The sequence below is a fragment of the Pan paniscus genome, chromosome X (assembly GCF_029289425.2).
Source record: "Pan paniscus chromosome X, NHGRI_mPanPan1-v2.0_pri, whole genome shotgun sequence".
Lineage (NCBI taxonomy): Eukaryota > Metazoa > Chordata > Mammalia > Primates > Hominidae > Pan > Pan paniscus.
In genome coordinates this window covers 52,876,917-52,893,719 of record NC_073272.2, presented here as the reverse complement: position 1 = coordinate 52,893,719, position 16,803 = coordinate 52,876,917, and the positions used below count along the sequence as shown (strand labels likewise).

The window sequence follows — 16,803 nt, the reverse complement described above, 5'->3', positions numbered from 1 at the left end:
CATTCCTGACCCCAGGTAATAGCTGTTTCTGGAGAGCTCCTCTCTTAGGACTGTACTCCACTTAAGACTCAGTTAGAAATGTCAGCCGGCATGGCTTTCTCACTAAGTAAAGCACCCAACTTCCCTGAGGATGCTTCTACTATTCCTGTCAATTGCCCATCTGCCTGCCCCTTCCTAATTCTGAAAAAAAGGCAGAAATGTGTATCCTAGACTTGTTGGTTTCAGGGTAGATCCTCTCCGCTTTTATTCTAGGGATTCTGGAAATTTACATGGAAGCTCCATTATCTTGCGTGCCTGGATTTTCCAGGCAGAAAAAAGCTAGAAAGGAGGAAGGCCACACCAAAAGGAATGACATGCACTGTCTATGTCAGCAACTCTTAACGTAAGGGAAACATGCCATAGTGAATGCAAGACGATCACCCTTGGACTCAAGACAGACCAGGGTGTGGATCCCAGCTCCACCACTTCCCGGCTTGCTCACTTTAACCCATCTCAGCCTGTTAATCTGTTAAAGGGGATTTTGATACCTTTCAGGTTTGTTTATACAAAAATATTAAGTGCATGTAAGAAAGCAGACCATCCATAAATCAACATCATGGCTTAGTGTGATGACAGCATAGAATGTCTTCTTTTCTGTATCACTTCATTGCATTTTATCTTGCAGGGGAAATCAAAGCTTCAAATCATAAAGTAACATGTGGAGGCGACACAAATATTATTTGCTGGGAGTGAGAGAGGTACTCACATGCTCTTTTCACTTATTGTCCAGAAGAAGAACATCATGATGGAAGATACCTTTCACTGGAGTCAGTGACTCTTAGCTACTGAATACCTTACCCAAGAGGTCAATGCTGAATGTTATCAATGAAGTCCATAACAAACCATAGCTGTGGATAATAATAATCCTTCTTATAAGACATGTTGATGTTGTGAGTGTGCAGGGTATGGAGACACGAAGCCTTGAGCTCAAATACAAACTCCACTCTAAATCCTCATTTTCTCATCTATAAAATGGACATATGAACTGCCTCCCTCCCTAAGAGTTAATGGGATAACAGTTAAATAGGATGCAGGGAATAACACAGGGACTCTCACAGGGACTGTACTCAACACATGTTAGATATCTTAACCTCATCCCTTTCTTTCTGACTCCAGAGAAAGTGAAATGCCAGCATCTTTAAGTAGACGTTACATTTCCACAACGAACAACCTTTTTTTTCTCTGATTGCTTTTGGTTGATTTTGATGGATGGTGTCAATGGTTGGAGCTGCTAGTTTTTAATGCATAACAAAGCACCCCCAAATTTTATGCTTTAGACAACAGTAAATTATTCTGTTAACAATTCTGCAGGTCAGTAATTTCAGCTGATCTCATCTGAGTGGTTTTTTTTGTTTTGTTTTTGTTTTTTTGTTTTTGCTGTTCATGGCTAGGCTTAGTTATGCATCTTCAGCTAGTGCCCTGTTATGACCTAAGTAGTTCTGCTGGGGCCGAATGGTCTAGGATGGCCTCACCCATATGTTGGGCAATGGGTTCACTGTCAGCTGGGGTGAAAGGGAAGAATCTGCCACAGGTATCTCATTATCCAGCTAGCCCCACCTTCTTCACATTGCTGTCACAATGTTTTAAGCGCAAAATGAGAGGGGACACCCCAGTGTGAAAGCACTTTTCAATTCTCTGCTGGCTTCTGTTCACATTTGTTATTGTCCCACTGGACACCACAAATTACATGGCCAAGACCAGATACAACAACAATGTGGAAGGAGATATAGGCTTCCACGAACAAATTGCAGTTTCACTTTAACAGTCTACTACTACAGTGATTCCTGAATTACACTCTTCATCATTGGAGAAATACTTAAATATGCAAAACCAGACAGTGGAATGCTGTTCTCTTAAAAAGGATTTTTACTCTTGTTACAAGTCTTAGCTTTTCTTGACCTATTACTATAATATTATAGATGAATAATAAAGTTATTAGGCTGTTCTTGCATTGTTATAAAGAAATACCTGAGACTGGGTAATTTATAAAGAAAAGAGGTTTAATTGGCTCATGGTTCTGCAGGCTTTACGGGAAGCATGGTGCCAACAGCTGCTCAGCTTCTGGGATGGCCTCAGGAAGCTTACAATGGTGGCAGAAGGCAGAGGGGGAGAAGGTGCGTCACATGGTGAAAGCATGAGCAAGACAGGGTAAGATGCCACACACTTTTAAGTGACCAGATCTTATAAGCACTCACTATCACACAGATAGCACCAAGCCATGAGGGATACGCCCTCATGATCTAAACATCTCCCACCAGGTCCCACTTCCACCATTGGGGATTACAATTTAACATGAGATTTGGGCGAGGACAAGTATCCAAACTATGTCAGCTGTGAAAGTTTGGGGAAAAGGTAATTAAAACATTGCCTTGCTATTGTATTAAGCCTGTTTTAAGTTGTGGGTCTCCATATCCAGACTTTCCCAGTAGGGTTTCGGTCTGTGCCTCTTTCCATGTTATAATGTCCTATTCCTCTTCCCTGCCACAAGTATGCCCCCAGAAGGGACCTATTGCAGAGGCACGGTGTGATGTAGAACTGATACTGATGGAATAGACTAGAAAATGGCACCTCATTCTTGTGAGACAAAGGAGATAGTACCTGGCAATTGTGAAGCAGCCCTGCCCTGTGGCCGGAGCCTGGATTGGCCCCTCCCACCCCCAGACACCACACCAGTCTGCTAGCTTTGCTAGAGTGACTCGTGATTTATTCAAATCATGTTTCAAAGCTCTGAGAAGTTCAAACATTTTGTACTACCAAGTCCTAAATATTTTTTAGGATCCCTTGGTATTTTGTTTTGTGGTGGTTGATAGTGCCAAGTTGGATGTCATCATTTCCCATTTTAATTCCTACATGATTATTGCTGGTATGCATGAAAGCTTCTGATATTTTAAATCATAATATTTTATTTTTCTATTTACAGGGATTTATTTTTACATTTTTTCTTAGCTGTTTCCCAAGAAGATATCCACATCATCTACAAATAATGGCAACTTTGTGTTTTTACCAACATATATCAGATTTTTTTCTCTTTACAACTCATTCCACTAGAAATAAATTGTAAGACAATACTTAATAATATTTTTGATAGTAGGCAGACTTGTCTTGCTCCTGATTGTAATGCAGTTTTCCCTAGTTGTTTAACATAATTTGCGTGTTTGTGAATTTGAGAACCCTGAGAAATATTGCCTGTTAAGTATACTTTCTTAGTTTTTTTGTTTGTTTGTTTGTTTTTTGAGATGGAGTTTCGCTCCTGTTACCCAGGCTGGAGGGCAGTGGCGCGATCTCGGCTCACTGCAACCTCCGCCTCCCGGGTTCAAGCGATTCTCCTGCCTCAGCCTCCCGAGTAGCTGGGATTACAGGCATGTGCCACCACGCCTGGCTAACTTTGTATTTTTAGTAGAGACTGGGTTTCTCCACGTTGGTCAGGCTGGTCCGGAACTCCCGATCTCAGGTGATCCGCCCGCCTCGGCCTCCGAAAGTGTTGGGATTACAGGCGTGAGCCACGGCGCCCAGCCTCTTAGTTTGTTTTTAATCCCAAGTGTTGAATTCCTTCAAATGCTCTTCCATTGTCCATCCATCTTTAAAATATGGTCAGGAGCGGTAGTGTCTCTATCAAGGTCACTCTTTTTATGTCTGTATTTTATAATTTTGTTAATATATGACCCGCAGCGTTTTGTCATATTACAGTCTAGGTTAGTGCAGATATTGCTTGTGCTTGGGAACAGGATCATTTTTATTTGTGATTCTGGGTATAAGTGGAGTTGAGCAGATCCTGGGAAAGTGAACTAAACTGTTATTTGAAAATTGGACTGTATGTCTCACGACTACTCTCCATTTCCATATGAGTCCATTTCCCCTAGATAAAGGAAATATTTCATCAACAAACGAAGGAGGCTTTCATGATCCCCCCTTGGCTGATGCCAACAGAGTGCCAGTAAGAGAGAGACAAAGGTGCAACCAAAATCAGGGGACCTCAGGGTTCTTCTCTCTACGGCTACTATGAGATGAGGAAACACCAAGAATAAATAAGAAGAAAGAAGGCTCTAGGTTGTTAAATTTTTGGTGATGGGATGCCATTTCCTGGCCAAGAGGACAGGAGGACCAGAGAGAGAGGTGAGAGAGCAGCAAGTGACCTTGCGGGAGTCTCACGCCGGGAGTCTTTTAAAAATCAAAGTGTACCCAGAGTGTGATGTTCCCCTTCCTGTGTCCATGTGTTCTCATTATTCAATTCCCACCTATGAGTGAGAATATGCGGTGTTTGGTTTTTTGTTCTTGCGATAGTTTACTGAGAATGATGATTTCCAATTTCATCCATGTCCCTACAAAGGACATGAACTCATCATTTTTTATGGCTGCATAGTATTCCATGGTGTGTATGTGCCACATTTTCTTAATCCAGTCTATCATTGTTGGACATTTGGGTTGGTTCCAAGTCTTTGCTATTGTGAATAGTGCCGCAATAAACATACGTGTGCATGTGTCTTTATAGCAGCATGATTTATAGTCCTTTGGGTATATACCCAGTAATGGGATGGCTTGGTCAAATGGTATTTCGAGTTCTAGATCCCTGAGGAATCGCCACACTGACTTCCACAATGGTTGAACTAGTTTACAGTCCCACCAACAGTGTAAAAGTGTTCCTATTTCTCCACATCCTCTCCAGCACCTGTTGTTTCCTGACTTTTTAATGATTGCCATTCTAACTGGTGTGAGATGGTATTTCATTGTGGTTTTGATTTGCATTTCTCTGATGGCCAGTGATGGTGAGCATGTTTTCATGTGTTTTTTGGCTGCATAAATGTCTTCTTTTGAGAAGTGTCTGTTCATGTCCTTCGCCCACTTTTTGATGGGGTTGTTTTTTTCTTGTAAGTTTGTTTGAGTTCATTGTAGATTCTGGATATTAGCCCTTTGTCAGATAAGTAGGTTGCAAAAATTTTCTCCCATTTTGTAGGTTGCCTGTTCACTCTGATGATAGCTTCTTTTGCTGTGCAGAAGCTCTTTAGTTGAATTAGATTCCATTTGTCAATTTTGGCTTTTGTTGCCATTGCTTTTGGTGTTTTAGACATGAAGTCCTTGCCCATGCCTATGTCCTGAATGGTAATGCCTAGGTTTTCTTCTAGGGTTTTTATGGTTTTAGGTCTAACGTTTGAGTCTTTAATGAGGGATAGCATTGGGAGATATACCTAATGCTAGATGACGAGTTAGTGGGTGCAGCGCGCCAGAATGGCACATGTATACATATGTAACTAACCTGCACATTGTGCACATGTACCCTAAAACTTAAAGTATAATAATAATAATAAATGTTTCTTGCCATAAAAAATAAAATAAATAAAAATAAATAAAAATCAAAGTGTGGAATAGGAGGGGATCTCCACGTGAACGGTTTCTCAACCCCCAAGTGGTGCTTATCAAAGAGAAAGACAAGGGTGGAGTGTGTGGAGAATGAGAGAATGTCTTGGGCTTTAACGCAGGACTACTAGATGGGTGGTGCTCTGGTCTTTAAGGTGTACTGCATCGAAGTGCAAATGGCTGCAACAAGGAGGCGAGAAGTGTACCCATGAGGAAACTGAGACACAAAGGGGTCAGGCAGGTTGTGAACAGGGGTTTAAGAAAAGCGTTAAATTACTAGCTGCGCCAAGATGCTCGGCAAGGTGGGAACCTGTTGAAGAAATAAAACTGCATCATGTGACTCAGCAAGGATGCGCGGCTATTCTGCCAAGAATCCCGTGGGTCGTTTTGACAACACCGGGGCCCAGGTCCCATGAGTAAGCCAGAATGTTTCATCGTGGGGGAGGATGATGACGACGATGCCCTTGCCTCTGTCGTGTGTAAAACGACTGCGTGTGGGTTTCGCGCAGCGCGGTGGGGAGGGAGAGGAGAAACGTCCTGCCGCGCTACAGTCGCGTTTGGGTCAAAGGCACACGTGGAGGCAGTCGGCCAAAGTCACAATGCGGTGTATTTCACAGTGCGCGAACTACGTTCTCGGCCCCCAGGGGTGCGGGGCGCCTGCGCAGTGGGCCCGAGGCGTCGCGCGCCGCGGGAGCCAGGAGACCCCCGCCCCCGCCCCTCGCCCTCCGCCGCGAACGCGCACGTGAACGGGAGCGCGGACGCGTCCGTGAATGCGCCTCACCTCGCTCAAACCCTACCCGGCGGCGGAGGGAGGGAGACGCGCCCCCGAGAAGCGGGTGGGCTCTGTGGACAGTCGCGGGCTCGCGGGCGGCGGCACCTCCTCCACTCCGGCGGGCCCGGGTTCGGCTGGCCGCCCATCGGACTGGCCGACTGGCTGACTGACGCGCCTCGCTGCCCCCGCCTCCGCCTGCGCCCCGCCCAGCTTCATCTCACCCTCCGCTCCCCGGGCTCGCGGGCAGACGGAGGCGCCTCTCTTTCCCCGCCCCTCGCCTCGGCCCTTTCTCTTCCCAGCACCTCGGCTGTTCCCCGGCGGCGGCAGCGGCAGCGGCGGCCCACACAGCAGCGAGAGGCGAGAGGAGGCTGCCTCGAGGATGAAGTGCAAACCCAACCAGACGCGGACCTACGACCCCGAGGGGTTCAAGAAGCGGGCGGCGTGCCTGTGCTTCCGGAGCGAACGCGAGGACGAGGTCCTGTTAGTGAGTAGCAGCCGGTACCCGGACCGCTGGATCGTGCCGGGCGGGGGCATGGAGCCCGAGGAGGAGCCGGGCGGTGCGGCGGTCCGAGAGGTGTACGAAGAAGCGGGAGTCAAGGGGAAGTTAGGCCGGCTCCTGGGCGTCTTCGAACAGAACCAGGATCGCAAGCACAGAACGTACGTGTATGTACTGACTGTCACGGAGCTGCTGGAGGATTGGGAAGATTCGGTTAGCATTGGGAGGAAGCGAGAGTGGTTCAAAGTCGAAGATGCCATCAAGGTTCTCCAGTGCCACAAGCCCGTGCACGCCGAATATCTGGAGAAACTAAAGCTGGGCGGTTCCCCAACCAATGGAAACTCCATGGCCCCATCCTCGCCAGATAGCGATCCCTAGTATGTACCGCTTGCGCTCGCACAGACTTCTATTTGTCTGCCTCGCTTAAAATGCATCCCGCCTGGAGCACCTCTCGTGCCATGTGCGGTCTCACGGGGAGGAGGGAGGCTTCTTTTGTTTCCTTGGCAGACCCTCTGAATCACGCTTGCAAACTGTCTCAGTCGCCAGGCCCTGTTTTCAAGACAGTTTGCACGTTTTTCAGATGCTTTCAAAATCGCTTCTTGGTTACACTGTAAAATGTTTCGGGGAAGCCTATGCGGCTTGGGGTTTTAGGTGCCTTAACTGTTCACCCTGCTTTTGGGAGGTGTGTGTGGGGGGCGAGGGGTGGGTGGGGATTGTGTGTGGAGTGTGTGTCTGCCTGTGCGCCCTGTGATGTTTTTGGTTCTTTTATATTTCACACATATTCGTGGGTGCGTGCGCATTTTTGATACCAGCCTTGTGGTTTGTTTGGTAGTGGAGGCCTTTAAAGTCTGACCAGCTTGGTTGTGTGGCATCTTTTAGTATTCTTTTTCCCCTTTAGTTGTTTTCTCCTTCACAGCGTTCGCCCTTGTTGTCAGGGAGGCCTTCTGTGGTGGGAGTTGGTTTAAAAGATCAGTTTTGAATTTTTTAAAAAATTGGGAAATCCTACATGTTGTGCTCTTTCTGCACTCTACAGTCACTTTAGCTTCTGAAATGGGATCTCATTTGCCCCTTTCAGAAATTTCTTTTTCTGTTTCTATGTGTAGATCATTTGGTTTTCAAAAAATTTTCACAAGTAATTTTTCACTGCTGACTTCAAATGGCTATTTCCCATGTAGATTAACCTTATTGAATAGATGCTGCGGAGGATCTGCTAGCCAAACACATCTTATCAGAAAAACCGTATTCACAGAATTTGATTTCCCATACTCAACTTCCAACTCCCATTGCCCCTTTCTGGATACCATAGAAGAACCATGGTTCTCTGGATTTAAGTTCGTTTTTGAAAGTGGTCTCCCTCCCATGTTTGAATGTAGTGACATTCCGCTTAAACCTCCCTGACTCCCAGTAACCACAGGAATGGAATCTTTTATGGTGATTACATCCCAACTGAGTTAGCTCTAGTGATGTTCAGCTGGTACAGAATTGTCAAACTATTAGGATTCCTGAACAATCTCTCTTAACGATAGAGAATAATTGTTTTGTCTCACAGGACACCCTATTCTAGGTGCAGGTGACCAGCATCTACATCAAGAACTTAACGTTGCCTGTAATCCAAAAACCTCCTACTCATTATTTTGCTCTCCTGCCTTTTAATACCATAGAAAAGTTCCTTTTGAAACCGTCTCTACTGTTTTTTTTTTTTGCTGCCCCCTTGTGTGCTTTTTGTATTTTACCCTTCAAAACACTGAAATATTTTTCTCTATTTGGAGTACATTGTAATTTCACAAATAATATTTTTTATGCTGCTAAACAGTGGGTGCCGTTGCACTTTCTAAAGAAATATGGTGCCACTGTTTTGAAAAGAAATATTACAACAACACATTTAAGTATAGGTAAACAAAGTACAAATCTGTTTCTCAAAACATTTTCTGCACTAATGCTATCAAAGGAAAGAGTAAACTAGAAATTGTGGCTTTTTAAAACTTATAACAGTTTTATTATCTGAATTACATGGTCTGATCAAATACGGAATATTTTTCTATTTTTCTCTTAACAAAGTGATACATGTTGAGTATATATATTTGAACCACATATTTTTAAAAATATTTTGTAACTTTTAATTCCAGGGGTACAAGTGCAGATTTGTTCTGCAGGTAAACTTATGTCATGGTTATTTGTTGTACAGATTATTTCATCATCATGAAGCACATATTTTAAATTCCAAACAATTTGACTTTAATTATTCAGTCTAAAATGGATCTTAAGATTTTCCTCAATAACCTAATTATTACAGAAGGTTCTTGTTTCTACATTAATATTGACCTAGGAGGTATACTAGATTGTATTTTATGGATATTTTTGTAGATGAAATGTGTTCCACATGAAACACTGTCACGATTACTTTGGAGACTTAACTCGTACTTTCTATCATTAGAAGTAATTATGCATCATCTTATTTGGTTCTTAAGTTATGTATCTGACAAAGTAAAAAATAATGTACAGCATTCATAGTAACCCTCTCTTAAGAATTGTTAGCTTATAAATATGTCGTGGTTTTTCCTTTTCTTTTTTTTTTTTCCAGAAACACTTAGAATATGTAGTGTTACTTTTCAAGGCGTACTGTTAAATTAAGTAGTTTTTGTAAAATATTCTCTGGAACTTAGTCTCATCAGAATAGTTAAGAGCGCCAAGGAGATTCTTTTTTTCTCTTCAAAACTAAGTCAAGAGTTTCAAGTTAAAAGCATTAGTACAGAAAATGTTTTGAAAAACTGAGATTTGTACTTTGTTTACCTATACTTAAATGTGTTATAAGATTTGTTTTCGGAACAGTGGCACCACATTTCTTTAGAACAGAGGTGGTATATAGAAAATTTCTGCCACTTCAGTGCTCCAAAATTTGATGTATAGTTAAGATTTTTTTCCTTCTAAGAGTAGTAGAGTTCACTTGTACATTATTTCTTTTGTGATAGCAGAAAAATGTACACCTAAATTTTACAGCCCTGTCTTGATAAAGAAAGGAAAAAGAGTACACAGACAATTGAGGTTTGCAGACATGAATCAGATTTATTTTCTGCATGTTTTATAAATAGCTTACATTTTCAGCTGGTCAAGTGTTTTATTCTTGTGAATATATAAAGAGGAAACATTAATATAGATGCATATACTGGAAACATAATTGGTGCTGTGTCTATAATATATACAGTTTTTCTCAAGAAGTATATGTGTGTGTTTAGATACAAAATCTGTTGACTACACTTTAAAGAAACAAACTAAAGGGAAGAAATTCGAAAATAATTTTGTTGCTTTATTTGTATAGATTCATTTGCAACAATTGATGTAAAGGTTTTAAATTCTTTCTGTGATTTCATTTCAGAAGGTTACTATAAGAATGCCAATTTGTTTACAGTTAGAAAATGTGTATTTGCCTGGCAGAGCTTTCACCTCTAGAATTCCCTTGTGGGGGAGCCACCAGGTACTCTCAGAAAGACTTTAAACAATATTTTCCTGGTAGTGGTCTCTTGATAAGATAGCTATTAATACTAATGGTATTTAGCAGATTTTAAATATGTTTGGGCAAACAGCACTATAAGAAGTGGAAGTTACTATGCTGACTGTGCTAAAACATAACACTTTTATAAGAATAAAAGAGCATGGGCTGGGCATGGTGGCTCACACCTGTAATCCCAGTACTTTGGGAGGTCGAGGTGGGCAGATCACTTGAGGTCAGGAGTTGGAGACCAGCCTGGCCAATATGGCGAAACCCCAACTCTACTTCTAATTATTAATGAAGTAAAACTACAAAAATCAGCCAGGCATGGTGGCACGTGCCTGTAATACCTTCTATTTGGGAGGTTGAAGCAGGAGAATCTCGTGAAACCAGGAGGCAGAGGTTGCAGTGAGCCAAGATCACTCCAGCCTGGGCGACAGAGTAAGACTACGTCTCAAAAAAAAAAAAAAGAGTGAGCGCATTGATGTGATAGAAACTACATTGGGGGTTTGAAGTCAGACAGATCTAGTTCCAGTTCTTCCTCACTGAAACTTAAGCCAAGTTATCTAACTATCTGACGCTCAGTTTAAAAAAAAAATCTGTTGTTGGAGATAGTAAAAATAGACACTTTACAAACATCTCCAATGAGAAGCCTTTCCTGACCACCTGGGTTAAGAAACCCTCTTCTGTGTCATGGTTCGCAGAGTTTATTGTACTTAATCTGTTTCCTTGGCCATGTGGTCACTGGACTGAAAACTCTTTCGTGGGTGGGAATCAGCCTGAATTATTTCCATGAGTCTAGAGTCTGTAACATGGAATTTAGGATATTTTATGTCTTAAATGGTCACTCCTCTTTTACAAAACTTCTGATATCGCTGCTTTCCTGACTTTTTTACATCATGGTATACATTGGCTTATAACCCCCTCAGTTGCTGATCCAGACTCATTGATTGCATCTGCATTAGATAATTCTGTGGAAGTGAAGTGCTTGATGCAAAGTGATTGATGTACATAATAAGCTCTTGGTACATTTGTCAGTTGGAGGAATTATTAACATAAGCCTGCTAATTGTATGTTGGTTTGTTTTTCCAGATGAACAGCAAAGATGTTCAGGATTGTGCTGAAAGAAACATTGATGTGAACCCAGTGATCAGTGGAATTGTCAAGTACAGGTGAGCACTTCTGTGTTCCCAAGAAGACAGCTCATCTGGTTTCTTCCTGCATCTTGGGACACTCCTTCCCTGTCTATACCACTGACTCTTGCTCTGGTTGTTGTACTCTTATACGTGAATAGACTCTTAATTCAGCACCTATAGCCTTTTGTTGTGCTTTTTTGATGTGTCTGCCTTCATTAGACTATGATGTCTTTGAGAACAAAGACTATTTTTCCTTACTCTTTGCATATTCTGCATCTGAGACACTACTTGAAATATGGTTGGCATCACTGAAGGTTCTTTGATTCAATTAATATTTTGTAATCACCGTGTGGCAAAACATTCCCCTTCCAATCTGGTGCTAGTAGAGTATATGCTATCTAGGCACCATGTGTGTGGCTTTTGTGTATCAGGTGTTTCAGAAATATTTCAAGGCAGTTGTAAGATGTTTGAGGACAAGAATTATTACTCCTATTTCTATGTCATACCACACAGTAGCTGCACAGTTTTAAGATTATGCCATCACCTAGGGTAATGTTTTGTAGAATCAGTCCTTCGTGTAACAACTCTAGTGTTTTTGTACTGTTGATGATTTGCTTAAATTTTATTCAAAAACTATCACTTGTTATAAAGGTAATTGTAAAAATAAATACAGTGGATGCAAAATAATGTTGTGAGTTTTTATAAAAATAAATTTTAAAATGATATATAAGACATTTTTTTGCAATGCCTGCCCTAACCACTTCTTACATGTCATCTTAACATCTCTTTGAGGAAACACTGTTTCCTCATTTTACAGATTTAACATTACTGTATTATTTGATGCCAGAGCCAACAGGCTATATCATAGGCAGTTTCCAAACTTAATTATGCCATTTAGTTTGTCTAGATTTCTTTTGCCTCTCTCAGTGATCCATTTGGCTGTAGTTTTCATCCCTTTTCCAGTACACACAGCTAGCTCCTCATCCTACCTGGTTTCTGCATATGAGAATGCAGAGGGCTGAGAGAGGGCAAAATTGTTGTCATTTAGAAAAGGCATTTAGGAAAGAGGCTGCTGTTAGAGGGGAACACAAAGTGAAGGTTTTTTTAAAAAAGAGGACTTGCATCAGCTGCCTCCAGAACAATTTTAAGAAAATAACAAAGATGTTTAGAAGAAATCTTACGGAGTTTGCCATGGGATGTGTGATATCAGCAGTCTTCAGCTCCTTACAAATTACCAAAAGTGGTTCTAATATGCTAGTTTGTTTGATTTTTTCTTTTATATTATAAAGCAATTGCATCGATAAAAGCTTGGACTCCATTTTAGTGTGACACTCTTCCTCATGATACCAGTGAAATGTATTGATTGTGTCCCCAGTTGTTACATAATTTGAAATAAAAATATAACTTCTTGATTTATTGTTTTTTAAGATGTGATATGGTACTGTGGTTATGTTGTTTTAAAAAATGATTATCTTTTAGAGAAGTATACTGAAAAATGTACAGGTGAAATGATATGCTACTGGTATTCGCTTCAAAATCATCTGAGTGTGGGGTAATTGAGTACATAGATGAAACAAGATTGGCCATAAATTGGTAATTGCTGAAGCTGTGTGATAGATGTTTGAGAGTTCATTATACTATTCTCTATACTTTTGTATATGTTTGAAATTTTCCATAATAAAAATTGAAAAAAGTATTCTTCAGAGTTTACTTGTAGGTCCCCTCTCTCCTAGACTTAAGTGCAGAAGGCTGATCAGAAGACAGATCCACAGCCCAGAAAGATTGATTCCTCCTCTCCGAAAACCTAGCTTTTGTTCTTGAGCTAAACTTGTTTGCAGACTGCTCTTCCGTTAGTGTGAATTTTTCCTTGCAAAGCCCCCAGTTCTACATGCCAAAGGACTTTATCCCCTTCAGTATGTCACACATTACCGGAAAACTTTAAACCCTAGTGGTGGACATAGTTTAGGTTCCAGTTGGGACACTCATTCTACTATTTACCTTTTTAAAAAAGGGCACTGAATTTGTTTTTTCTGACTGCAAAATTAATTCATCTCAATTTCAGAAAATTTTTAAAATTCCAAAATAATAAATAAAAAATGAATAAGATCTAGTATTTGATAGCACAACAGGGTGACTATGGTCAATAATTTCATTGTACGTTAAAAAATGACTAAAAGTATAATTGGATTGCATGTAACACAGGATAAATGCTTGTGGTGATGGATGCACCTTTTATCCTGATGTGATTATTACACATTGTATGCCTTTATCAATATCCCATATACCCCATACATATATATACCTACTATGTACTCAAAAAAATTAAAAATAAAAATTTAAATAATTACATGTAAAAAAATCACACGATTCCTCTACACAGATAACCAAGTTTAAATATATATAATTTCCAGTCTTTCTATTTACAAATATATATAATTCAAACAAGGATAGCACAGGTGTGCCTCATCCAGAATATTTCCAAATAATCCATGATCTTTTTATTGTTAAGTATATGCCATACAGGCATCTCGCTATTCCTTAGAATTTTTTAGGCTAATGTGCAGGGCCATAATGGAATTTGTACTGCTTCTGCCTTGCATAAGTATAAAAAGCATAGCAGAAAACTTGGGTCTGAAATCTAGACCAAGCTCTAGTCACCAAGACTTAGTGCAGGGTGGAATAGGCCTGTTTTGTGTTTGCTTTTGTTTCCTAATTCCCACACAGACTTTTTACTTACCAAGCACTGAGGCTGGGGACAAGCCATCAATTCAGAGGGGGTGCTCTTGTAATAAATCATACAATTGCAGTGTATTGGCTAAAAGTAGGCCTGTTATTAGTTTACCTGTTTTCCAGAAAGTTGTCTTTGTCTTCTCTGGCTTCTCAGCAAGCCACCATATCACTGCCTCTCTGCAGGCTCTGACCCTCATGAAGTTGCTGCTCCTCTGGGCACAGTGGTATGCAAGTGGTAAATAACTCTGGACTCAAAAGGGAATCCTGCTCTCCCTCTTCTACCTTCTTACCCCATAATGTGTCCACACCCTTCCCTAATTTCTTACAGCACCATCAGAGACTAGGCCGTGACTTTTAATGAGATTTTACTGAAGATTACCAGATAATGTGAGGGAAATGTAATACAAAAAATACAATTTACAACTACTGCACAGTGTATACTTGAAGGGTCAGACACTTTGTAGGTTTTGTTGCTAGACTAGTCCTCTGATCCACGCTGACTCCAAATGGCCTAGAGAAATCCCTCCATCCTCCAACCCCTACCACTACCAAAAACTGAGAGTCTGCAATTTCAAATTATGGACACTGATATTCCCATACCTGAGGAGAGGGGAAAGTTGTTCCCTCAACTCAGTCTCCAAATAGCACTTGAGATGTCTCAAATTTCTATTCCCAGAATTAAGGCTATAAACCTGAAATCAATGAAATGAATCAAAGGACTGGAATGTGGTAGGTTGGGAATGGAAATTCAGTTTTATCTTACTCAAAAGCTCATGTTCTTTAGATGAAGATGATGACAACAGCTCATAATGAATTCAGTGGTCCTCCTTTATACCGGATGGTAAACATGGAGAACCAAAAAGCCCATCCACGGTCCAAGAAGATCCATTAACACTGTGACCTGTGTAAGTCTTCACAGCAATGTGAAGAAGCAGGCCAAGACCTCTGGGAGTTTAGACTTTGGGGCTAGTGCTGAGGGGATAGAGGGCTCAGGGCAGAGTTGGTAACAATTATTTTTCTTTTATCTACTCACTCAAACTTAGACCTCATTTCTTGGGTGTTAAAAGAAGACTATGTAGGTAGACTGCAAAGTCATTCTTAGCGGATGGTTCCAGTGGTGGCATGACGCACCCTAGTGGACATTTAAGGAGTTAGCTCAGTCCTAATGTATTTTTAACGAAAAATTTATTACACTATTTTCACATAAATTATTTGAGCTCAAAGTCACATGGGGGCAGGGGAGGTTCTGTTAGCTCCATTTCAGATGAGAAAATTGAGTCTCAGCAAGGTTAGGTAAAATGATGCAGGTCACGCTTCCAATACAGAACAAAGTTGGGATTAGATAACCAGGTATGCAGAATGCTGTTGCCATTCTGCCATAAAAAATGGCTGCTCTTGGGCGGACGCGGTCACTCACGCCTGTAATCCCAGCACTTTGGGAGGCCGAGGAGGACGGATCACGAGGTCACGAGATCGAGACCATCCTGGCTAACACGGTGAAACCCCGTCTCTACTAAAAATAGAAAAAATTAGCCGGGCGTGGTGGCAGGCGCCTGTAGTCCCAGCTACTCTGGAGGCTGAGGCAGGAGAATGGCGTGAACCCGGGAGGCGGAGCTTGCAGTGAACCAAGGCACTCCAGCCTGGGCGACAGATGAAGACTCTGTCTCAAAAAAAAAAAAAATGCTGCTCTTGCCACAAAAACAAAAAAGCGCAACTCTGTGAGATGATGTATATGTTGATTTGCTTCATTATAGTAGCTGTTTCACTATCTATATGTATCCCATAACATGTATACCTTAAATATACACAAAATCTATTTTTAAAAGTTTACTATTACATTTGATTTAGAGCAAGGAAACCTTTCCCAGAAACACTTGCTGTCCAAGACTATTTACATTGACCTTTTTCTAATTCTGAATTAAATCTTAGTACTTAATATATGAAGAAGGGGCCTTCATCATGTTTCAATCAGTAAAATTTTGAGTTATTTAAGCTGTATTTTTCCATCTAGCTTTAACCTGGTAGATAAATAGTCAAGTATTTGCACTGATCTAGTGCCTCCATCCTTACAACTGTGCTTTAGCTGTGATAAAGCTATTCAGAACTTTAGGCCAAGAATTCTGCTACCTCAGGGTACGTGGGTTGAGCAAATCAGAAATAGCTCCTGTCTTTATGGAACTCTCAGTGTATTGAGGAGACATTATACATTCCAACAAAATGTACTAAGTATTTTTTATGATAGTGGGGATTCAGTCGGCTCTGCTAGCTCATAGTACAGGGAACTAATCTATATGAGGCTAGGAAGAAGAGAAAAAGTTTCTTGGAGGAAATGCCATGTAATTTGACATCTGAAGGATAAATAGGATTTAGCCAGTAAAAGTAGTGAAAGGGTATTCCACAGAGAAGGAAGAATAAATGTGAGGTTCTGGAAGACAGATAAAATATGGTGCTTCGGGGAACAAGAACTTGTTCATTATGTGTAGAATGTAGTGTAAGGGTATAAAAGAAAAGAAAGGATCTTCTGGAGATGAAACTGATGGGGTAAGAAAAATCTAGATTATAGAGAGTCTGATGTGACTTGTTCAGGGATTTGAGGAAAGGAGACACGACCTCAATCCGAAGAGTAGAAAATTGTTTGCTAAAGGGCTAAGAAGAGGCTGTGGTAATAGTCCGGGTGAGAAATGATGGTGACCTGAACTAGGGTATTGACTATGTTGAAAGAAGTAGATACATTCAAGAAATATGTGAGCCAGGCACAGTGGCTCATGCCTGTAATCCCAACAATTTGGGA

General features: G+C 41.1%; 1 protein-coding gene and 1 long non-coding RNA gene across 3 annotated transcripts in view; one reads left to right on the top strand and one right to left on the bottom strand.

Annotated features, from left to right (window-relative positions):
• LOC134729803 (uncharacterized) overlaps nucleotides 1-16,803 on the bottom strand; it is a 242,926-nt gene that overhangs the window by 136,647 nt on the left and 89,476 nt on the right. The window lies entirely within an intron of this gene.
• LOC100977487 (diphosphoinositol polyphosphate phosphohydrolase 3-beta) lies at nucleotides 6,112-12,978 on the top strand. Of its 2 annotated transcripts, XM_034950290.2 has the most exons (2): nucleotides 6,112-7,036; nucleotides 11,239-12,978. In XM_034950290.2, coding segments are annotated over exons 1-2 (495 nt in total). In that variant the 5' UTR covers nucleotides 6,112-6,542; the 3' UTR covers nucleotides 11,240-12,978. The 2 variants fall into 2 exon arrangements, with proteins under 2 accessions (XP_034806181.1, XP_054962642.1); XM_055106667.2 differs by lacking the exon at nucleotides 11,239-12,978 and having other exon boundaries at nucleotides 6,406-7,037.

Bases quoted from the DNA above. Each gene is read 5' to 3' on its own strand.
- LOC100977487 (XM_034950290.2), top strand. From the start codon at position 6,543: ATGAAGTGCAAACCCAACCAGACGCGGACCTACGACCCCGAGGGGTTC.